The sequence below is a fragment of the Colius striatus genome, chromosome 17, assembly GCF_028858725.1.
Source record: "Colius striatus isolate bColStr4 chromosome 17, bColStr4.1.hap1, whole genome shotgun sequence".
In the NCBI taxonomy this organism is placed as follows: Eukaryota; Metazoa; Chordata; class Aves; order Coliiformes; family Coliidae; genus Colius; species Colius striatus.
In genome coordinates, this window is record NC_084775.1 from 7,520,818 (window position 1) to 7,545,144 (window position 24,327).

General features: G+C 37.2%; 2 protein-coding genes across 6 annotated transcripts in view; one reads left to right on the plus strand and one right to left on the minus strand.

Annotated features, from left to right (window-relative positions):
* PI4KA (phosphatidylinositol 4-kinase alpha) overlaps nt 1-24,327 on the plus strand; it is a 62,595-nt gene that overhangs the window by 21,765 nt on the left and 16,503 nt on the right. For all 5 annotated transcript variants that reach the window (XR_009819952.1, XM_062010399.1, XM_062010400.1 and 2 more), the window contains exons 20-37: nt 10,158-10,266; nt 10,791-10,927; nt 11,356-11,489; nt 12,496-12,578; nt 13,360-13,430; nt 13,546-13,670; nt 14,175-14,256; nt 14,966-15,049; nt 15,409-15,498; nt 16,498-16,617; nt 18,005-18,097; nt 18,414-18,570; nt 18,846-18,973; nt 20,189-20,347; nt 20,581-20,732; nt 21,217-21,324; nt 22,032-22,159; nt 22,240-22,359. Coding sequence is in view for 4 of the 5 variants with exons in the window: in XM_062010399.1 (XP_061866383.1) it covers nt 10,158-10,266; nt 10,791-10,927; nt 11,356-11,489; nt 12,496-12,578; nt 13,360-13,430; nt 13,546-13,670; nt 14,175-14,256; nt 14,966-15,049; nt 15,409-15,498; nt 16,498-16,617; nt 18,005-18,097; nt 18,414-18,570; nt 18,846-18,973; nt 20,189-20,347; nt 20,581-20,732; nt 21,217-21,324; nt 22,032-22,159; nt 22,240-22,359 (2,080 nt within the window). In the remaining variant the exon portion in view is untranslated. The remainder of the gene's footprint in view (nt 1-10,157; nt 10,267-10,790; nt 10,928-11,355; nt 11,490-12,495; nt 12,579-13,359; nt 13,431-13,545; nt 13,671-14,174; nt 14,257-14,965; nt 15,050-15,408; nt 15,499-16,497; nt 16,618-18,004; nt 18,098-18,413; nt 18,571-18,845; nt 18,974-20,188; nt 20,348-20,580; nt 20,733-21,216; nt 21,325-22,031; nt 22,160-22,239; nt 22,360-24,327) is intronic.
* On the minus strand, nt 625-8,813 carry SERPIND1 (serpin family D member 1). Its single transcript, XM_010196869.2, has 5 exons — nt 8,707-8,813; nt 5,862-6,733; nt 2,372-2,645; nt 1,536-1,680; nt 625-1,117 (listed from the first exon to the last, which is right to left on the minus strand). Exons 2-5 carry the CDS (start codon nt 6,715-6,717, stop codon nt 926-928), a joined length of 1,467 nt encoding a protein of 488 aa, XP_010195171.2. The 5' UTR covers nt 6,718-6,733; nt 8,707-8,813; the 3' UTR covers nt 625-925.

Consider the following 24,327-nt stretch of genomic DNA (forward strand, 5'->3'; position numbering starts at 1 on the left):
TTTTCAAATGTGAAACAGGCTTTTCTGCAGCATTCGTGTTGTTACCAGAATGTTTCAGGAAGTTTATGGTCCTAGTCTGACTCAAAAGGTTTTGTCGATTAACAAAATGTTATGATTGCTATAAATCACACTTTTTTTTTGTAGAGAGGATTAGGTGAAATTGAGCCAATGAAAAGAGCATTTTGTGAGCTGCTTTCACTAAGAAAAGATATTTTAAGGATCTTTATATATTTCACCTGGTTGGGCTAATTCTGTTACTGCTTGTACCAGTGACAATGATAGTTTCAACTATCATCTGAATATAGTTTTAACTATATTGAAACCATAAAATTTAGGCTGAGGAAAAATACTTGAGCCATTAGTATTTAATCCCTCTAAGACATTTCTGTCTCTTACTTGGTACACTGGTCCGTAAGATTCATGGTGTGTAAGTTGGAATATTAAATGATACAAGCAAAAGAAGGAATGTAGGCAACTATTCTGTTTCAAGTTAGATTATGTAAAATACCCAGCAGAAACTTAGGCTTCTAAGGCTGATCAGGTACTCTGGATTTCCTTTTTTTCTATTTATTTTCTATTTATAAACTGGCATTCTATCACAAATTTAGAGCTAAACTTCAAATATCCAGTTTTTAGTATTTTATTGATTACATTTTACACACGGAAGTAGAACACAAAGTGTAAGTTACTTTAGTTTTTAATACACTTGTATCAATGCAAGACACTAACCATTTTAAATTGCAGTCAAATTATCTACTGCTTTGAGTCCATTCATGTTGAAACTACTTGTAGATAATCTATTTTCTTTTCATACCAGTGGCTTTTATATTATCTAATATAACAATAACATTTCCTTTATGATACTGGTATATTAACATGTAATTATACAGCATGTGTATAACTGTATTGGAGGTCTTCTCTACTTTTAAGACTTGGCTGGGTTGACAACTCTGCCCATGAACAGAAGGCAACTGGTACGATGTTCATAGATCAGGAACAAAAAGGGACGGTCGACAATAAAGCGTATCTGAGCAGAAAGAGGCATGAACCCGACGTTGGTTATTGCTCCAGCCTCTGTGCCTTCTTCATTCACAGTTATTGTGCCTTGATGATTGAACTGTTTAAATGAACAGGAAGAAGGAAAATAAACAAAAAAGAAATTGAGGATCTTGTAAGGATACTCAAATTATGTGCTCATAGCATCCCCCTCCTACTTCACATCCTGCACATGGCTCCTTTGTGACACTTACTGGAAACACCTGTGCAGCAGCAATCATTTGGGTTTGCTTTGTAAATAAGCCTATTTGTGAATAAGCACTTTCAGTACCTGTTGACACCTGATTAAACATGTTCCTCATATAATGAGTAGACAAGGGCAAGCAGAGAAACCCACATCCTTCTAATGCCCTCCAGGGAAGATGGGGAAAAAACACAATTTTTATTTACAGGGAATTATTATTACTATGGTGCCATGTTTTCAGGAGATATAGTTTAATCAGAAAGGAAATGAAAATTGAAGAGGAATAAATAAATACCCTGTCAATGGTGACTTTCTCATTCGATATACCAGAGTAGTTGCCTTTTTCATTGAACAGTTCTTCTATTCCCATGGATCTCAGATAACCAATCAAGTTATAACTCTTCTCCAGCTTAAATTTAGGCAGAACCACTTCTCTTGTTCTAGTAAAAATCAAAACAAAAATGAAAAATCATTGAGGAGATACATATTTAAGTGACTTTTGCTTCACAAATCTGTTGTAGTTTGGGATTTTTTACTGTCTTCAACTGGACACAAATACACAGGACTGTTTAGTGTACTTTTATTTTCAAAACTTGAATATTATTACTTTGAAGCTGTGTTTTAAAAAATTAATTCTCCTCCCAAAACTGTTACTGTGTAAGTGTAATATTTCACTTCTGATGATATACAGTATTTATGCATATAAGACATATGGCTTTGAGCAGTTTAGTATGTGGCTGGATATGCTTGTAACAAGTGTTGAACTGTCAGCTTTTCTGGAGTACCAAATTGGAGATTTGTCCCTTATTGCATACAATAGAAATATGTTGGCTTCCTGAATAGCACATTAAATCATCTCTTCTTATATTTGTATCAAGTCTGAAGACAGATACTACATAGTCTGTCACCTTGTTGCTGAATTACTGAGTGTGGGCCTTTATACAACAGATATGTTGAAATGAGTAGTACTGAAGGGAACGTAGGCTGCTTTCCATATGATCAGCATTATTCTGCATAAATAACCTGTTACTATTATACTTCTGTTTTACCTCCTTGTTATAAACTTACCCTTGTCAGTTTCATCAAGACAATACCTTAAGACTTTAACAAGATAGGCTTTTCAGCAGATACCTGTTTGTCATACTCTTCTGCCATTTTTCCACCACTTGAGGTGTTATCAGCTTTTCTAGGGCTTTCATGCCAGAGAGTTTGTGTGGAAGTACAATCAGCATACTGATGTTCCCCACGAATGGGAGCTGGAGCACACCACAGTCTAGCTCAGGGTCTGCAGCAGCAAGGAAGTTCCCTTTAGTCTGCATCATAGGAACCTTTATTGTTTGCTTCTCATTCAGTCGGAAACTTCTCTTCATTGTCATTTCCACTGGAAACTTATTCTCCCAAGTTCCTGTTAATACAATGCAGAAGACACATAAAAAAATCCCAAGATCCTTGTTTAATAAAATATTCCCAGAATAACAGTTTACATTAAGTTTTATTTTGTGTGAATTGGGAATTCCCGTAGGAGGTTGTTGATTTCAATTAAGCCTGAATAAAAATACAAGTTTTAAAGTGACTTCAAAATTCCTGGGTGTTCCGAATTACAAATTTGAGTAAACACAAACTGGAGATCTGAAAGAAATTGATGTCTTCTAAGTAGAAATTCCAGAGTTTAAACAGATGCAAATTACTTGACTGACTTCACACCTAGTGGAACAATTGACACTACTATGTTTTCTGTGATCAGATACTTGAAACCAGTACTGAAGTAGTCTGTTTCAAGCTTGTTACTGGTACATCAAGCTAAGTAGTGGCTGCTTTAGTTTCACATAAAGTTTTAACAGATAATCATGCTGAAGGCATTACCTTGCTTTAGCCTATTTGAGTCACTTTCTGTCTTAACACACCCTGTGTTAACACATGTTGGGTACTGACTGCCTAATGCCATGACCCAGTTTGATAGGATTTCAGCACACCCATGAGCAAGCCTATCATCTGACAGGTTTATGCACAAAGAATACAGTTTAACATATTTTGCAGCCTGGAAAGCTTTGCCATCAGAATTGGAATCTGTGTGAAGATGCTTTGGGTGCCCCAATTACTTATTGACTCTGTAAAAGAAAGTTCCTTTTAAAAGCAGTGTTTATATTTCAGAAATGTGTCTCTGGAGAAAAAAACCCAAAACTTGAGTTCTTTCTCAGTGGTCAGACAAAGCTAGAATTTTATAGTAGAAGTGAGGTTACTGGTATTTCCTGTTAAAGCTCTGAATTTTAGGTCACTGTTGGCAAGCAAGTACATGAGGAGTGTGGCTGTGTGGAGAGACTAAAAATTTAACTTTAATCGGTAATGTTTTTTAAGAAAGTTACAAGTGATTCTGAGATCCTTAATTTGACTTTGCCAAATTGACTGAAGTAATGAAAGAGGCCTTAAGCTAAACTTTCGTTCTAATAGTTTATTTATGTGTTGGGCTGATGGAGAACAGTTTGAGAAGCAATCAGACTGTGGTTAATATTCTGAAGGAAATGAGATATAAAATTGATTCTGCTATTCCCAAACAGATGATATGACTTCTAAGGAAAACCCAACATCTGGCTGTTCTTCAGGGAGCAGAATTCATGAGCATAAGACCCTAGCTTAGCTAAGGACATGAAGCTGCTGTGAGTCAGGGGAGCCTTAGCAGTCCCATCATCATCAATGGGAGACTTGTTTCAAATCTTCCTAGTAAAAGAGAGGAGCTGGGGAACCTGGATGTAGACTGTACACTTGTAGAAGATAAAACTTGCTCTTACCAATGTGAATAGTTTTCAATAGTTTCTTGATGGTATTTGATACAAAAGGAGCTTGAGACTTCATGGTGTTTGGAAAGCATCCCATTACTCAACATCACTCATAGTGAGAATTTTTGTGTACCAGAGAATACTCAGGTTTCTTACCTCTGAGGGTTTGTCTGTAATGCTACAGACAGTGTAAAGGTTGTAAATGGAAAAATGTTGCAGAAAATAGCATGTCTAAGAACTGGTGGGGGAACTAGGAAACCCAGAAGCAGAACTTGCTTCTAAAAAGTTCAGTTCCACTCAAAAGAGAATTACCAAGAGATTGTTGCTGTAAGATGAAAAAAATGGAAGACAGGAATAGAGAAATTATGTTTTTGTTTTGAGGTTACAAATTACAGCCTTCAGCAGACCGCACCAAGGCAGTTTGGACTAACAGGACTCCATGGGGAGAAGAAAAAGCCAAAAGTTTTTTGGTTTTGATGACTCAAGAGTTCCAATGCTAAAACTATTTAATTTTATGTATCTATTTCACTTTGTATAATCCTTTCCTTAGGATGGTCTAATGGACGGTAAAGCCATGTGTTTAATATATGATCATCAGAGATGTGCTTAAGGATACAAATAATTCCCTTTTGGATATTACTTCAGAATAGGAGATTGTTTGGAACAGAGCTGATGACTGCTTCAGATTTTTTAAAGAGACAAGTAACATTATTATTCAAGGAAGCAATGTCTTGCAAGTGAGTGGGTTAAGTAGTGTTTCATAAACTTACAGGAATGGTGTTGTCATAAGTTCCTAAAATCAAGTCAGGTGTAAGCCCTTGAGCATTTGTTTACTTGAAGCAGGAACATGATTGGAAAAAAGAAACTCCTTTGTAAGTTACAGAAAGGACTATATTGTACTTCCAAACATTGTCCTTTTGTGCTAATCTGCCTTTCCTTACCAGTGTTTTAAGACACCATCTGATATTCATTTTAAGTTACAGATTTCCTTTTTTTTCCTTAGTTCCTCTTTCATTGGCACTTCCCAGCTTCTGCTCATTTAATGTCCTTTTAATAGTTTCTAAAACATTACCAGACTTTCAACCTGAGTTAAAAAATGAATGTAGAAAATGTCAGCATAGACTCTTAGTTTAAATGTGAAAAAAATTAAATTAAGGATTTGTAAGAAGAATGTATTATACAGTCTTTAAGCCTCTTTAACTAGTTCAGCTGTTAGCGACACTTGTAGGAGCCCTTATCAGCAGATATTTCATACTGAATTAACTGAAATACTCCAAATAGTGAGTGTGTTTGTTTTCAGTTCTAGAGGAACAGTTTTGATCATTCTCTTCAGTCTGCCATGTAGGCTTGTTGCAAGGATTATACTCTGATCATATAAAAAAATACATTAAGCAGGTTTTTATAGGCATTCCTAGGAATCCTGAATACTTCAGAAATATTAAGTATTTTAACTGAAATCAATCTGTACCATTGTAGTGAAGGAAGTAGGACTGAATGTGACTAAAAACTTGCATGTTAATTAATACATCACCATTGGAGACTGGCAAAGCTTATGCTTTCTGAGGCTATTCTGCATTCATACGTTGTCTTTGAGTCCTATTTTTACACTATAAGGTTTCAGATGTGATAAGCATTTGCTGTATTTGTACAATACCTATGAATTTCAGAGCATGATTGGAAAATCAGTGTGCTACAGAAACATACAAAAATGGGCTACTAATAGAAATTCTTCTTTATGAGGGAGTCAATAGGCTTTTTGTAGAATTAAGTCTGGACTTTCTCATGAGGTACACAGTGAATTGCAGACTGAGAAAATCCATTGCTAAGATTGAATAACAGATTCTTACCTTTAAAGTAAAGACAGTTAAGAATCATCATCAGTGTTGTAGGGTTTACATTCACAAGAGCCTCCTTTATTAATCCTTTGGTTAGCTTCAAGATACGTTCATTGGTTTTAGTTATGAAGTTGGGATCCGAAAAATCAGCTGGTTGGGCATCAGCAAAATAGTATGTTTTCATATTGTTTCTGAAATCATTCAGAATAGAGAAGTCCTTCTGAATATAAAGATCGTTGACAGACCTCAGCGTATAACCAAAATTGCGCCTGAAGAGCCGATGAGTGAGTTTGCGGAAGAGATTATGAACAGTCATGAGCTCATATTTTGTGCTGGCATTAATGAAGTCTTGAAAGCCAAGAACAGATAATACTTCCTGCTGAGTTTGACCTTTCAGACCCAAAGAAATCATAGCCATTGCAGTAGAAATACCAACAGGAGCCATGAGAATATTATCTGAAGAGTTGGCCTTGTCTGCCACACTGCGGTAAAGGCTGAAGCCAAAGTTTGCATTGAGGATATTGAGGCGCTGGATCCTGGTTTTGCCTTGGAATAGTTCAAGAATATTGCCTTGCCGAATTTCAGAAACCATGTATGGGCCAGCATCAATAATGTCACCGTAGTCATCTTCACCCAGTATCTTGTCAAGATCCAGGTAGTCCTCTTCTTCCTCTTCTTCAGGAATCAAGTCATTAGTGATAGTATTTTCTCTGTGGAACTCTGGTGGTAAGTTTGGCATATCGTAGGTCCTGTTTTCATGTGTCTGTGCATCTTTAAGGCTCTCAAAATGCTCAGTGAAGTCCTTGACTCCACAAAATATGGAGGTTATGGTGAGGGCAAAGGCAAGCAAATGAAATAGAAACTTCATCCTGACACAACAAAACCTGCAAAACAATGTAACACAGTTGAGAAAGCATAGGGTAATGCTGAATTCTGACACAGCAGAATATTACCTTATTTGACAGCATTTTTTTAGTGGAACAAAGCTTAGTTAGATGGATACATCTGTCTTACTGGTAACTGAGTTTGTTTACATTAAGCCTTCAGTCTGCCAAAGAATTGACTGAACTTCTCCCATAGAAGTAGTCATTGGCATATTTCAGCAGTAGCAAACTCATACCTAAAATATGTGGTACTCTCTATTTAGAAACCTGTAGCACTTAAAATGTGTACTAACTGTGTTGCTAGTGTTTGCTAAAAATACGATGTGAAGATTTGAGCTTGGTAGGAGGGACTAGGCATCCCCTAAAGGAGCATACCAGAAGGCTGAGATGTACTGAAGAATTTGAAAAACAGACATTCTGTAGCTACAACAAAAATTGGATTTTTATGAGAGTATTTTTGGAAGAGCAAAGCTGAAACTTGATGGAATAAAGGAGATCAAGGAATGTAGGAACAAACCTGGAAAAAGAGATGTATTTGCAGTAAATATACAGTATTTAGGTTAGTGTTAGGCATAAACATATGTCCTTGCCTGCTCGTGGTCTTACTCAAGTGTGTTAATCTATGTCTGTGCACACTTTTTGCAGCTGTGTATACTTATCTGCTGCATCTGTGAAGGATTGGCTTGATTCTACTTTTTGTTTTGTTTCAGTTTACTTTTGTGTAGCACAGTACTGCAACAACATTCTTCATGATGTGAAGTCACTGTAAGGTCCAGTTCGGAACTTCTCAAGTCTTAGTGTTATCCTGATGCTAGATTTCTAACCTCACTTCTTTTGTGTGTGGATATACTTAAGTAGAACCTGCAGTTTTCTTAAGAGAAGTTTAATCTGTTCATCTACTGAGTGTTGGACCACTGCATTTTTTTAATGATTTTAAAATCAAGAACTGTATGAGATTGTTTGAGGAGAATCCATCAGCCTTACTCAGCTATAAAATACTGTACTAAGAAGTGTCTGAAAGGCTTTTCACTATGATATTGGGTTCATAAGGTCACCAGTAATTACAGTGATCTTGAAAAGACATGAAAAAGTGTAATTCCTTCCTGTTGCAGTTGAAGACGAAAATGTATGTGTTCAATGACTTTGTATCAGCTGAAACTGTGAAATGTGTGTCTGAATGTCAGAGTCTTGGTTTTTTCTCAGACAACTTTAGAAAGTTATTTGATGACTATAAAATCAAAGTCTGTTGACAGTACTTTTATTTACTAATATTTTACAAATTTACAAATATTTAAAGATTTAAATTTACAAATATTTACAACTATTTTGCAAATATTTACACTATAATCTAGGACAAAAGACTGAATACACTTACAGCAACAATCTTACTAAGATATTGATTAAAATGTTTTTTTTTAAATTAGCAAATAGTCCAAAGAATTGTTCTATAGAAGTAAAATATATTAGGTACACATACTTGCATGTTTGTGAGTACTATCAGTGCTTGAAGGAAAATATTTTTAAACGTGTTGTAGCAAGAACTGAAGTAACTGAAAAACAGTTTAATTTTCAAAACACTTCCCCCAAAACATTTTGCCTGAAATCCTAAAACCATTTAACATGGTTATCCCATAGAAAAAGTGGATTGTTTTGCAACAGTGAAGGATCCATAGAAGTGCTTTTAAGATGGTTTTACACTGTGACTACAGGACTCAAGTCAGTCTTTTCTTTATTATTATTTCTTCATAAATTCATCACTTTTCTTCCTTGACCATTAAATACTCTGCTCAGATAGTCTGCCTTTGGCATAGAAGAATTTGCTGTCTCTGGTTTCTAACTTTACATTCTGATCTTCACCAAAGTTTAATTATTGTTTTGTTGTACTTAGATAAGCAAAACATGTCCCCACCCTACAGTATACCTCTCTTTGATCAGATCTACCTAAAATAACAGAATATGTAAATGAAGCTTACCTTTAAGCCACTGTACAGAAGGGATGTGTTGAATAGCTCAAGTAAGGAGAATAGCAGGGTTTAAATCTGAACTTTGACGCTATTTTTTTGTGTCTCTGCCAAAGTAAACATTCTCTAAACCAAACACTGCTAAACTTACTTCGTCAGCCAAAATCCCTCCCTTGCCTAGTGATCTCTGCTGAATTACATGTTGTTTATTGAACTACTTTTATGGCTTTGCAGGTACTTTTTCATTTTTGAAGAAGATCTTTGAGCAAAAATTGGTGTGTATGTAAAGTCTCCAAGTGAAACATGCACATAAACTTGACTGTATGACAAATAAAAGCTGTGTCGCTGCTATTTTGTGCTGAAATGGGGAGACATCTTTCTGCAAATGTGATTGAGGACACTGTGGTTGTGACAGTCCTTAGTGTTGTACTGGTACAGGCATTTGGTGTTACACAAGCAGCTCTTTAATGTAGTGCTATTCACCAGATGAAACTCAGGGATTTTTTTTTTTTATCTTTTTGTAGAAATGAACAATCTGCCTCAGGATTTACAAATATAGCCAAAGTTGTCTTTATATAGGCTTTGTTGGAATGCTGTTGGCTTTCATACCTCAAGGGAATAATTGTACTGTTAGAGAAAACATCTCCAAGTTAGATTAGAATCTAACATTTTCTTAATGAATTTTACTGTAATAATATACAGTTGTATTGAATAAAGCTTATGGTTTAATGGGCCGTTTGTTTCACATCTTAAAAACTGTTTTCCTAACACTTTCAGGGTAACACACTATGAGCTTTGTTATTTAAATTTATATAAATTATGGTCATGATGCCTGGGAGTATGACCTGTGCTCCTCCAGTGGTAGCAGCTGTTGTGCAAAAAGTATCAGAGAAATTTAATAAATGTGTTGAAAATAATCCTCTTGTACTTGCATGTTTAGATAGTAAATTCTCCAGAACTGATGTAATTGTCTGTGTGGGTGCAAACAAAGAAAGAACCCTAATTGGTGCCTCAATGTATTTCCACAAAGCCAATAAACAATAGCAACCAGAAGTATGTTTGACTAATATTTATTTGGTTTGGAGTTCCTTTGCACTGAAGCAAAGCTGCATGGCATTGTCTTTCAACACAGTTAAAAGGACCATGTGGTCTCTTCCTCTCTGCTATTGATAGTACACTAACATTACATGTTCTCTTCAAAGATTACTGTATCAGCATGGTATTATTCCTGTGTAAAACAAAGGAAATTCTTACTTCAGGCATCTCAAATGTTAGCATTTAAGATATTCTAGCAACACCTAATTTTCTTTGACAGCAATGTAATCTTAGTTTTCATAGGTGACAAAAGAACATTGCTTTTGTAAATCATCATAGAGAAGGCTAATTAATTGATTTCATAGCATGGAATTAAGTTATTGTAGTTCCCACCATTTTCTTGATGTTGATTTTTATTTCTTTGGTAGCTCACTAGACGCTTGCCACCCATCAAGGAGGCCAAGCCCAGGCTGCAAAAGCTATTCCGTGACTTCTGGTTGTATTCAGTGCTGATGGGATTTGCTGTGGAAGGATCAGGTAGTGTGAACTCTAAGAGAGCAACATTGCTGCTCACATCTAAACTCTTACTGAATATAAGTGTAACTGTATGCAGACTGTTCACAGTAGGCTGAAGAAAAACTGCAAGCATAAAGACACTACAAAGGAAACAACTTATATAACAGTTCTCCAATAGGATTTCTTTGCTTCTTTTCTCTGTTTTGCTGTGTAATTCAGCACAGTACAATTTGTTCTTAGGTTTATTTTTTTCCTAAGCTAGTACAGCAGTTAGCTTTAGTTAAGTATACGTTGATAGCTAAGTTCTTGAAATGGAAGATCAGACACAAGGGGTACAATGGCAATCAGGTAGAACTTCTAGTCCATTCAGAAACTTGACTTAGAATTACCTAAACATGTTTATCATTTTGGAACATGAATCGCTTGAGTGTTTGTGCTTAAGTTCATGAAAAACTGGCCCTATGAAGTGGTGCAATTGTTAGGTTAGAATCTTAATATGTTGCTTTCTCCCCTGCTTCACCTTCCTTTTTATACTTGTGCTTTAGGTCTTTGGCCGGAAGAATGGTATGAAGGTGTATGTGAAATTGCCACCAAGTCTCCATTACTCACATTTCCCAGCAAAGAACCACTTCGATCTGTTCTTCAGTACAATTCTGCCATGAAGAATGATACTGTGACTTCTGTAAGAATTCATTTCTTCTATTATCATCTATTATGATGTCAATTGATGTTAAGTAATGTAGTAACCGTGATTTATTGAAGTAGTACAGTTGAAAAAGTACCTGTTCAACCTGCCTCTTATTAGTGAAAAACTGCTTTTTTTACACTGCTCTTATGACAAATATACAAAAGTTGATAAAACTGCATGAAAACTGGCAGTTACTTCAGCAGGGAGCTTGGCTGCAGTATTTAGTTCTGTTTAATTTTATATTTGAAGAATTGTGACTTGCTGAGTCGGAGCAGGTTGGTTGTAAGCCTGCAGACAGAGGCATCCCAGCATATTGTTTGCAAAGGTTAAAAAAAAGGTTAAAAAGAGTAATAGCTGAAAGCAAATGTTTTCAAATTCATCTAGTACTCCCAATTCAAATAATTTCATGTGTTCATCTCCAGGCTGAATTAAATGAATTGCGAAGTACCATCATAAATCTCTTGGATCCTCCACCAGAAGTGTCAGCATTGATCAATAAGTTGGACTTTGCCATGTCTACTTATCTCCTTTCTGTTTACCGCCTGGAGTATATGAGGTATATATAGATGTACATTTTCACTGATGAATTAAAAAAAATTAAAACTGTTTGTTGAAGTCATAACTGGCAGACATTAAAAGAAATTAAAATCAGTATTTTGAGTCACATTAACTCTATTGAAGATTCCAAGGCTGGGAATTCATCTGTGCAAAAGTGCCTTTAGGGTAGATAAAATGAATGGAATAATATAATACAGCCCCAAACCTGAGATTTCCTCTGTGTAAGAACTAAAAGAAGATGGTCAAAAGGGTTCTTTAAAGAAGTATCTTACAAGTGTAATGTATCCGCTGCACAGTATTGTGCTTGTTCTCTGAAGGACAGTGTAGGCACCTGGATAATCTGTGAAATTAGTGTAAGGTAGAAGCTGAGAATATATATTTTTGTAGTGTACTTTTTCTCCCACAATAGTGTGCATTAGGTTTGAGTAATTAAGCATATTGAAGTCACAGGCTATTTTTGTTTCCTTTAAAATTGTGTTTATTTCTGCTACTCAAAGAACTCTGTAGCTGAAAGCTGAGGTGGACATCTAACAGTGAGGAAACAGGAAGAAAATTCTACATCCTACTTTGACAGTAACTGACAACAAGGACAACCATTTCCAGAAGCATCTTTGACTGTATTTTAGAAACAAGTTTTTAAAGGAATGATATTTCCATGGTATGCACATTCATCAGATGCAAAGCTTATAGAAATCACAGAGATCATACCATGGCTATATTGTAGTGATTGTCTAAGTACATCATTGTCACGTTTACCATTCCTGAGGTGTGAAAGTTATTCCCTCACTGGCAAACAAGCAATTTAAGATCTGACCCTTGTCAGATCAATGTGAAAACAAATCCCAATAGAAACTTAAAATTATCAATAAATTAACAATGACAGTATGTGTGTGGTGTGTACTGTGATGTTAAAAATCCTAGATTTGTGTTGAAGATGTTTAAAAGACAAGAAAAACACTAAACTAAAAAACTAAAACAACCAACCCACAAACCTCTTTCCCTAGGGTGTTGCGTTCCACTGACCAAGATCGCTTCCAAGTCATGTTTTGCTATTTTGAGGATAAAGCAATTCAGAAAGACAAATCTGGTAAGATTACCTGTCTAGGTTATCTTGCAACTTCAGATATTCTCCCCCTCTACTTTACCCTGGTGAGGCCTCATTTGGAGTCCTGTGTCCAATTTTGGGCTCCTCAGCTCAAGAGGGACAGAGAGCTTCTGGAAAGAGTCCAGCACAGGGCCATCAAGATGATCCTTATGAGGAGAGACTGTGGGACCTGGGGCTGTTTAGTCTGGATAAGAGGAAGCCAAGGGGGGAATCTCATTAATATTTACAAGTATATAAACGGTCAGGAGGTTGGGACTCCTCTTTTCTGTTGTATGTAGTGACAGGACAGGGGGTAATGGGATGAAGCTGGAACATAAAAGGTTCCATTTAAACATAAGGAAAAACTATTTTACTGTGAGGGTGCCTGGCACAGGCTGCCCAGGGAGGGCATGGAGTCTTCTTCTCTGGAGGTCTTCAAAACTCACCTTGTTGTGTTCCTGTGTGACCTGATCTAGATGGACCTGCTTTAGCAGTGGGGGTGGACTAGATGATCTCTAAAGGTCCCTTCAAACCCTACCATTCTGTGATTCTGTGATATTAGGACGTTATCTCTAGACATGCTAAAACTAAAACAAATCAAGCAACTACATAATCACGTTCACTAGATTGCTGTTGTTTTATTCATGTCAAGAACACTGGTTTTGTTTTGAAACAGCTTAGTTCAGTGTTGGAGTAAACATAAATACTTATTAGCTCTTAAATATGGTTTATAATGTAAACATAATTCTGATAATCACACCTGGCACTTCTCTCAATTCCTCAGGCATGATGCAATGTGTGATAGCTGTTGCTGATAAAGTGTTTGAAGCTTTCCTGACAATGATGGCTGATAAAGTAAGTTACATGGAAACTAAAATTTTAACTTGTATAAATGTTCTTATTTCAGTTTATGAAAGTATGCTTTTCTTTTTCCTTAAGAGATTCATAGTTCTCTTTTGAATGCTTGTAGCCTAAAACTAAGGAGAATGAAGAAGAGCTGGAGAGACATGCTCAGTTCTTGCTGGTGAACTTTAACCACATTCACAAGAGGATAAGGAGAGTTGCAGACAAGTACTTGTCTGGTCTGGTAGACAAGTGAGTGTAGATTTCATTGCTCTCTTTCCACATTGACTGCTTTGTGATTACTAATGCAGTTGACAACAGTCATAGACTCTTAGAATAGTAGGGGTTGGAAGGGACCTTTAGAGATAATCTAGTCCAACCCCTAGTAAAGTGAATTTCTTAGCTAGTACTTCTGAAACATCTCCTTGCAAAATAATATTCAACAGTATTTTAACCTGGACTCTGAAACCTTCAGTAAAGATCTGTGTTTGCTTAATATTCCCATGGATGTAGCAAAATGAAATCTCAACTTACCTCTTCTTAGCATGCTCTTAGAGAGCTTTTGATTCAAGATGGGCCTCAAGTATTGAGCTAAGCTGTTGAGAGACATGGCAAACTGTGATTTCTGATGAGTATCAGTGTACCTAGTGATACATATATAGTTAGTTAGTTAGGTCTTTGAGCAGCTCAATTTCTTGATAATTTCCTTCCTCACTTCTCCATGGTTATTTTGTTTCTGATCCTGTCTTACTCTAGATTTCCTCACTTACTGTGGAGTGGAACTGTGCTGAAGACTATGCTAGATATTTTGCAGACACTGTCGCTGTCTCTTAGTGCAGTAAGTTCCTTTTTTAGTAACAATATTAGGGAAATAGAGTTTGTATTTAATTTTTAGTTCATAGAACTGAATTTTATTGCTTTTTTGCATTTTACATTTATTTGATAGTTATTTGAATTCTTAATTTGTTTTTGCTTTCATTGCTAAGATTGATAAAATCTTTATTTTAATTTCTGTGAAATAAGGAGTGTATTCATACCACTATTTCATAGGTAGTAAAGCTAGTTCTAGAAAGCTGTTGTGTACTGTGCTTCAGAAAGTCAAATTTAGCATCAGCAGTAAAACACAGGATTACCGATTTTAGGTTTTACCTGTTGAACTGTCTCATTTGAAATAAAAATTTGGTGGGTTTTTTATGTTCTTTTATGAATTACAGTGGTTATATTTTTTCCAGTTTCTGTATGTGTATTTGTATTTCATGGATTTATTACACATTTGCATTTTTGAAGATGGAAATGCTCTATAGAGTTTTATCTTTGTACTGAATGTTGAGGAGAGGGCTCTGGATTTTCGAAGTAATTTATACTGAAAACCAAACCGGAAAAGAAAAATTCTTAGAGCTGTTCAGATTGACTTTGAGAGCAAACATTAGCAAAAAGGTTTAGCTAACCAGACTTTTTGTCTGGAGAGTGGTACTTGTGGTGTTCAAGTTAAGCAATAATGAATTTTACCTTATTGAGAATTGATTTCTTGCTTTGGTTTTGTTTAGGATATTCACAAGGACCAACCATACTATGACATTCCTGATGCTCCATATAGAATAACTGTTCCTGACACACATGAAGCCAGAGAGGTGGGTCATCCTCCTTGATTTATCAAACAACAAAATAATCCCTGATTTTTTTTTTTTCTGCCAAGCAGATAAATTAATGAGCTGCTCTGAATGGTCCTTTTTAAAAAACATACTTTTCTAAGTAAGTTTTTTCTAATGCAATGTGGGACTTGGTATTTGTTTTCCTAAATCTTATTATTTTACTTGACTTGAATTGTGACAGTTTTTTTCTTACCAAGGGTACATTTAATTGCTACAGAAGAATTTAACTGTATCCTATTGCTACAGCTTAACTCTCTCTATTATTACACAATTAAAACCAGTGACTCTTATTAAATATCCTGTATTTTACTGATTATATTGATGCTTTCTAATTCTAGAGCATAGTCAAAGATTTTGCTGCACGCTGTGGGATGATTCTGCAAGAAGCAATGAAATGGGCTCCCTCAGTTACAAAATCTCATCTCCAGGTATTGAGCCTACTTCTGTGAAAGAATTTTATCTTTGCAGATCTTCAAAATGACAATTAAATTATGTAAAGCTTCTAATTTTTCAGGCTATCTGAGCGTCATTTACAATTTGTCTGTCTTCAAATTTCATTTATAGTATTGGCAGAGAATAATTAGAGTTTTTTTATTTGATGTGACTTTGATGTAGTCCAGACCTGTGTACCTTAAAAATAACAGTTCTGTAAACAGTTGATCATCCTGGATTTACTTTGGAAGTTGTAATTTAATATACAGAATGCCCTGCCTAGCAAAGTTTGTTTAATACTGGTGCATTAGCTGAAAATATCATCTGGATGGAAACACATAATTAAGATGTAAAATTTTTTTGTTGTTTCTCTGGTGGGAGGATTTCTTTTTTTCATTGTTCCATTGTTGTTTTTTTTTTTAAATACAGAGATAATACTGGTAATATTTGAGAACACTGTAAACTACAGGCTTTAATTTGAGCCATTTACGTGAGTGCTGATAACAGAATTTCTGGGGAGGTTCAAGATTTTGGATACTGTGACTCTACCAAAAGTTTATATTTCCTTCCCTAAAAAAAAAAACCTTCAAGGGATTCTATCCTTAAGTAAAAGGATAACTAATTATATTTCCTTTTCCAAGGAACCCAAAGTATTTCCTTTTGTAAGGGGCTTTTTGTGAGAAGTGATTCTTTTTAAAGATGTCAGCCTTCAAGTGCCTATCTTCATCACTTTATCCTTTTACAAAATGGAACGAGTCCTATGTATTTAGGAGGACATTCAGAGTTTCTTATTGCCAGGGTAGCAATATCTAAAAGTGAGTAGAGGCAGTCTATTTATTGTCAGGTATGTGTGTAATGAAGTTTTCTGGTAGTTTGCAATGATGCAATACTTGCTTATGAGCTGCCTTGTTTTGATAAACACCTTGGTTTGTCATCAAAGAGTTTTTTTGTCTTTGATTTGTTTGGTGGTTGTGTTTGTTTTTTTTTTTTTACAGGAGTATTTAAACAAACATCAGAACTGGGTTTCAGGTTTGTCGCAGCACACAGGACTGGCTATGGCTACAGAAAGTGTTTTGCACTTCGCAGGCTACAACAGACAAAACACCACTCTGGGCGTGAGTATTCAGCACAGTTCTTCTTTGTTTGTGCAGTTATCGAGTAGTCATGTTGATTTTATAACGTTCAGTGTAGTCACATAATACAGATTTTTCTAAATCATAGCACTTAAGCATTACTCAAAAAGATACCTCATCTTTTTCCATCTCAAATCAAAGTATCTTCCAATCACATTGTTCTGTAAATTACTGAAAAGTAAGATGTTAACAAGCAAGGAAGTAAAACTGTGTCTAATACAGTTTTATATAGATTAATGCTTTGAAAGTTGTGTCTTTGTGTAAGACTGAAATTAGCGATTTTCTGGAACAGGAGTGTAGGTGAGTGTTGGGTGATACCATTTGCTGTGAGTTTTACGTAGATTTTCTGAAAACATGCTTTTGTGTTGAATACCTCATGCAGTTATATGCAGTTTTCTACAGTTCATTTTTTCTCATTTGTGGTTTTAATTTCTGATCTCCTGGAGAAACATCCAGTAAAATCATCTTATATCATCAAACAGCTTGTTTTCTAGCAACAGCTCTGAAATTGCCTCTATGCCCAGCTTTAGCAGAATTTCCTTCTGGTTCTTTTCTCCAGTCATCCTAGATGTTAATAGAATAAAGAACTCCCAGGACTCGGGAATGCAGTCACATAGTTCCCTAAAGGAGCAAGTTGAAAATAACTTGCTGGAATAACAACTATGCTGAAAGCAACTAGAAACTTCACAAATGGAAAAGAAATAGCAGAAACTTCTTCTTAATATGTTATCCATATTGGTTTTGATTAGGGCCCTCCTGCATGTCAACCAAGTGACAAAAGCTCTTTCAGAAAGCTTTCAGATTGCTAGCAGGTGTTTTTTCCTTCTACTTTGTTCCCCTGGAATAGACATTGCTAATTCAAAGATGATAGTATGCAAATATTACATCCTAGTCATGTAATAAGAATAGTTGTCAAAAGTTTATGCATTGCTGAACCAAACTAGCTGTTAGCAGTACTGAAGCAAAGCATTGCAGGAGTGTGAAATTGTTGGTGGCTCTGCTGGTCTTGTATTTTAGTATGAAATCCTCGTTATAAAAAATTCATTTTACAGTATGAAAAGCCAAAAAAAAGTCAAAAAAAGGGAGTAGCAGTCCCAGAGATTCTACCCTTTAAATGCTTTTTTTTTTATCTATCAAAAAGTATATACAAATATGTATGTAGTTCAAACTGTGTACATGGAGTTAATGCACATGTTCCTTATTTCACTTTTGTCATTCTGGATACTGTTATACCTGATAGTCCTGATACTGTTCTGTTTATTAGCATAAAGAAAACTAAACTTAAAACATATGTGAATGTATAAATAGGAAAAACAGGGCAATGGTTGGATATGAACAGTATAAACAGATACATGTGGTCTCATCATAGGCAACCCAGCTAACTGAAAGACCAACTTGTGTGAAGAAGGACTACTCCAACTTCATGGCTTCTCTTAACCTGCGCAACCGCTATGCAGGAGAGGTAAGTACAGGATTTCTCCTGAGTATGGTATGTCCACAAACTCTGGCATGTCTTTTCAGGGGATGATGTCTCTTCCAGCTTGAACTCAAATGTTAAATTCCTTCAAGATAAAGGGGTATCATTTTCCTAGGTTATTAAACACAGCATTTTACTGTGGGTGTTGCAGAAAGTTCTTAGGTTGCAGATAAAGCTTAAAGGTTTAGCAAAGTAGTAACAAAAGGTGTCTCTGTGGAGTTCCTTAGTTATCACATGACCAATACTGACCTAGATTCCTAAAAATACTGTTCTCTGTTGAAAAATCCATTATATTTTACAGGTTTCTGGAATGATTCAGTTCTCAAATGCTACAGGACGAACTTCGGACCTGAATAAACTGATGGTCAAAGAACTGAATGATGCTCTTGAATCAGGCCATGCTGAATTCTACACCCAGGCCATGTTTAAGTTGACTGCACTGCTAATAAGCAGCAAAGGTAATGAAAAACAAAGGGAGTTCTGCTTTCTGGCTGTGAATGCCCAGAGTAATAAACTACAAAAACTGTCCTTGTACCAAACCAGTATGCCTGGAGCAAAACTGTATTTTGATTTTTTTTTTTTCAGTTAGACTTAGATTGGGGAAAACCCTTCTTAAACTAGAAGTTGTTTATTAGGAATTAATTCTTACATACTGTGCATACCAATTTCATGTTGATGTGAAAAGCATTTTTTTAATTCTCTTGGAGAAATCTGAATGAATGTTTGTTTTTAGACTGTGATCCCCAGCTCCTTCATCATCTCTGCTGGGGACCCCTGCGAATGTTCAATGAACATGGCATGGAAACAGCAATTGCTTGCTGGGAGTGGCTGCTTGCTGCCAAGAATGGAATAGAAGTGCCGGTAGGAAGCTTCTTAATAATTCTTCCTCTGCCCCTGAAAGGAGAGAGAGAGAGAAAATTTAGAGATATACAGCTATTGTGAATCTCTATCAAGTAAGGATGTTAAATGAGTTAATCACTTTAACCTGCCAGGAAATCTCTGTTTATGTATTTTTGGAAGTCTGAGAACCCTCCTGAAGTGGACATTGGGAACTGGAACTTTCTCAGCAGCTGAAGTGATATAATGAAGGAAATTTGTTAGGATCTCAGCTGTAAAGTCTACTTGGCTGCTGAGATGCCTGAGCTGCTTATGAATCACGTTCTAATCTACCACAATTTATAGAATGGTGTTTTAAAACACATAAATCAGTCCCTGCTCACCTATCACAGCCTCTGGTTTATGGCATTGCACCCTTGCATAAAAAACAGGCTTGCAAGTGTCCTGATCCTGTAACAGGCTAGACCAGCTGTATTTTGTGAAGTGGACATGAATAAAGTAGAAATAAACCAACTCAGTGTAATATAGTGACAGCCCATGTACAGCTGAGAAAGCTGCCTCTGATAATTGCTCCAGTTAGTGAGCACCAAGTGTTTCACTTGCTGGAGATAATCATCAATCTACTTAGATCAGTTTACATGCACATCTCAGTGTTTAACTTCTTAAGCACCAGTTTGTTGTTTTCTCTTAGGCTTCTGGGAAATTTCTTCAAATCTTGCTGAGGATCAGATAAGAAACCTTGGTATTAGGCCTCCTTTCTATCACAGGGTGCTGCGCCTTAGAGCAGGTTCAGCAAAAGTGAATTATGTGCCATCTTTATGTTGTGTGCATCAGTTCTGTGCCCTTGGGCCAAACCATGTCCTAGAGTAGGTGAGAACCTGGCACATGCTTGTCTGTACTGTCCTGGTGTTGGAGGCAGTAACCTTTAGTAGAGCGGGAGGATGGATGACACCAGCTGATCTAACACTTCAGTTTCCTCAACAAGATACAACGCTTGTCTGCTGTTGCCCGTAGTCTTTCTGTTACTAGATGAACTCTGAAGGAGTGTCTCTTCCATTTGTAATTTAGGATATGAAGGAAACATTTTCTTTCAGGTGGAATATAGACTTGTCTCTGCCTCTCCATTAACAATACAGTGAATTTTACTTAATATATTGGATTCTGTGTGCACTGTGGATAAAAATCATGCTTTCTCTATGAGAAGATAAACAAGAAACACTGTTAACCTCCTTATTACAGTTCATGCGGGAAATGGCAGGAGCCTGGCAAATGACAGTGGAGCAGAAAGTCGGCCTGTTTTCTGCTGAGCAGAAAGAAGCAGATCCTTTAGCAGCCTCAGAGGAGAGCCAGCCAAGGCCTTGTCCGCCAGAGGTGACTCCACATTACATCTGGATAGAGGTAAGTGTGTATTCTGGATATCCTGCATGTGCTGGTGGTGTACTGATGCTGTGGTTAAGCTACTCTGTTCGCACTATTTGTTCTCATGATTCAGGAAGAGGGTGGAGTCACAACAATGATCCTTCTGCATCAAGGCCAGGAGGCGCACAGTTTTAAGATGAGCATAATGATTGTGGGGATTTTGAGATGAAAGAGGTCAAAGGGAGTATATTATGTCTTTCTCTCTTTCTCAGTTTTTGGTGCAGAGATTTGAAATAGCCAAATACTGCAGTTCTGACCAAATAGAGATCTTCTCCAGCTTGCTCCAGAGATCTCTTTCGTTGAACATTGGAGGGGCAAAGGGCAGTTTGAATCGGCATGTGGCAGCAATTGGACCCCGATTTAAGTGAGTAGGGCGTTTGTCTTTATTGGAAGAAAGAAGGTTATAGAGGAGTGGGCGAAAAAAACTAAAACAGTAACTCTATAAAGTGTCCTTGGCTGCAAGTGGTGAAAATTACTTTAAAAGCCCAGAATGATGCAGTCTAAGCTCTGTTTTCAAAGTGGAAGTAGCTAAATTTATCTTAAAAGTAATTTTTAGTGCTTCAGAATAATGTCGTATAAGTGAATTGCCCACATATGGATCCAGTCAATGTATCAGTTTGGGATAAATTTGCTCCATCAATTGTTTTCGCTTTTTGTAACTTGGAGACTACAACTCTTTATGTTTCAGTAGTCACAGCTTTAGGAACAGATGGATGATAATGAAAACAATTTGCCAGACTTACCAATTAGTTGAATGGAGTTAGAGCTAAAGCTGTGGTTTGTATGGTGCTGCATTGGTCACTGTTTTGGGAATGCCAAAATTTTTGTCCTCTGTTTTGCTTTATTAGGTTACTGACTCTGGGGTTATCTTTGCTGCATGCTGATGTGGTGCCAAATGCAACTATTCGAAATGTTTTGAGAGAAAAGATTTATTCAACTGCCTTTGATTATTTCAGGTACTTTTTATTTGCAACTGCTCACTGAAAGTGTGTGTGTGTGATTTCCTGAAGCTTCCAAAGCAGCAACTGTCTTTCTTTTCTAGTGCTTTAACTTCTTTCTTTTTTCAGCTGTTTTAACAAAAACTCTTCTTGTGCTTTTGTGTAGTTCCTAAACCATCTCAAAGAGGCTTAGATAAAAGTTCCAGTTTTTATATGTGGTTTATAAAGTAGTACCTTCAGGAATGTTTCTAGATTTTTTCTTTTATTTTTGTTTTCTTGTTTTGGAGTATATTCAAGGCTTAAAACTGTACCTAGATTTATAAGGTTTGAGGAATTACAGAGTATGTGGCTGAAATATATTTTCACTCTTTTTAAAATGCACCTAATCTGATAATTTCAAATTGACACAGGCATAACAGAAAATAGCATTGATAGGAATGATAGCAACGATAGGAATGTCTGAATGTGAGAAGATCAGTCGGTCATAATACTAAATTTCAGATGAATCCAAGATGCTGACAGATTGCTGCTTAATTTTCAGTTATAATAGGAAATTTATACTCTTCAGTCAGACAGAAAAAAGCAGCGAGAATAGAATGTAGTGATGTGTCATCCCATCTTTGTAGATTCTGATCAGAATAAGATATATGACTTGAATAGATTTGGAAGGGAGTTGTTTTTTTCTAATACATTCAACTTCACATTATTTGTGTGATTTCTTCAAGTTGTCCCTCAAAATTCCCTACACAAGGGGAAAAGAGGCTTCGTGAGGATATCAGCATATTGATCAAGTTTTGGACAGCAATGTTCTCAGATAAGAAGTATTTGACAGCCAGTCAACTTGTGCCACCTGGTGAGATCCTTTACATGCCATTTCAAAAGGCTGTTGTTTCTTTAATTGGATTATACGTCAAATCTGTGCTCTCTTGTTAGATAATCAAGACACCAGGAGCAACCTGGATATCAATGTTGGATCTCGGCAACAGGCTACACAAGGATGGATAAATACTTACCCTTTGTCCAGTGGCATGTCAACTATATCTAAAAAATCAGGTATCTTTTTGGTTATAACCAGCTCATTGCAGCCAAATTTACAGTATATTTTATATGCAATTATTGGTTAAAGTCAATATTTACCTTTAATATTTGGCTCTTGTTCTTTTGGCAGGCTATTTAATCACCAGTGCCAAAGAGCAGGTGGAAAGAGTCTCACTGGTAGCAAGCAGCAAAGTTTGAAATTACTTGTGATTTTTTTTGTGATAAAATGTTCATTTCTGTAGTGCAGAAGAAAAAAGACTGAAGGTCAAGATGTACTGAAATCCCGTGAGAAAGTTTCTTTCTCTGTGCAGACATACCCCTAGTGTTTTTGGGGGGCAACAGGATAACAGAATCATAGAATGGTAGGGGTTGGAAAGGACCTTTAGAGATCATCTAGTCCAACCACCCTGCAGAAGCAGGGTCACCTAGATCAGGTTGCATAGGAACATGTCCAGGCGGGTCTTGACCTCCAAGGAAGGAGCCTCCACACCCTCCCTGGGCAGCCTGTGCCAGGGCTCCCTCACCCTCACAGTGAAATAGTTTTTTCTTATATTTAAGTGGAACTTTTTGTGTTCCAGCTTCATCCCATTACCCCTTGTCCTGTTGCTAGCTACTATAGAAAAAAGGGATGCCCCAACCTCCTGACACTCACCATTTAGATATTTGTAAATGTTAATAAGATCTCCCTTCAATCTCCTCTTCTCCAGACTAAACAGCCCCAGTTCCCACAGCCTTTCCTCATATAAAAGATGTCCCATTCCCCTGATCATCTTGGTGGCCCTGTGCTAGACTCTCTCCAGCACTTCCCTGTCCCTCTTGAGCTGAGAAGCCCAGAACTGGATGCAGTACTCCAGATGAGGCCTCACCAGGGCAGAGTAGAGAGGGAGAAGAACTTCCCTTGACCTGCTGGCCACACTCTTCTCGATGCATCCCAGGATGCCATTGGCCTTCTTGGCCACAAGGGCACATTGCTGGCTCATATTTAGTTTATTATCAATCAGGACTCCCAGGTCTCTCTCTACAGAGCTGCTCTTCAGTTTGACCCCCAGCCTGTACTGGTGCATGGGATTGTTCCTTCCCAGATGCAGAACTCTGCACTTGTCCTTGTTGAACCTCATGAGATTCCTCTCTGCCCAACTCTCCAGCCGGTCGAGATCCTGCTGAATGGCAGCACAGCCTCTGGGGAATCAGCCAGTCCTCCCAGTTTGGTGTCATCAGTGAACTTGCTGAGGCTACAGTCTGTCCCTCATCCAGGTCATTGATGAAGATGTTGAATAAGACTGGCCCCAGAATTGATCCCTGTGGAACTCCACAGGCCTCCAACTCAATTCTGTGCCATTGATCACCACCCTCTGGGCTCTGTCAGTCAGCCAGCTCTCCATCCACCTCACTGTCCACTCATCCAAGACACGCTGCCTGAGCTTTCTGATGAGGATGTTGTGGGAGACAGGGTCAAAAGCCTTCCTGAAGTCAAGGTAGATGACATCCTCTGCTCTCCCCTCATCTAGCCAGCTGGTTATGCACTCATAGAAGAATATCAGGTTAGCCAAACAGGATTTCCCCTTAGTGAAGCCATGTTGACTCCCCCTGATAACCATCTTATCCTTCATATGTTCAGTGATAACATTGAGGATGAGTTGTTCCATCACTTTTCCAGGGATGGAGGTGAGGCTGACCAGCCTGTAGTTTCCTGGGTCGTCCTTCTTGTCCTTTTTGAAGACTGGCGTGACATTGGCCTTTCTCCAGTCCTCAGGCACTTCGCCTGTCCTCCAATGATTGTTCAAAAATGATGGAGAGAGGCTTAGCAATCACATCAGCAGCTCCCTCAGCACTCTAGGATGCATCCCATCAGGACCCATTGACTTATGAGCCTTAAGCTTGGCCAACAAGTCTTTAATCTCTTCCATCCAGGGCAAGTCCTCTGCTGTCCTGGCCATCCTGTTATCCTTGCCGGACTGGGCTAACCGAGCGTCGACCTTGGCT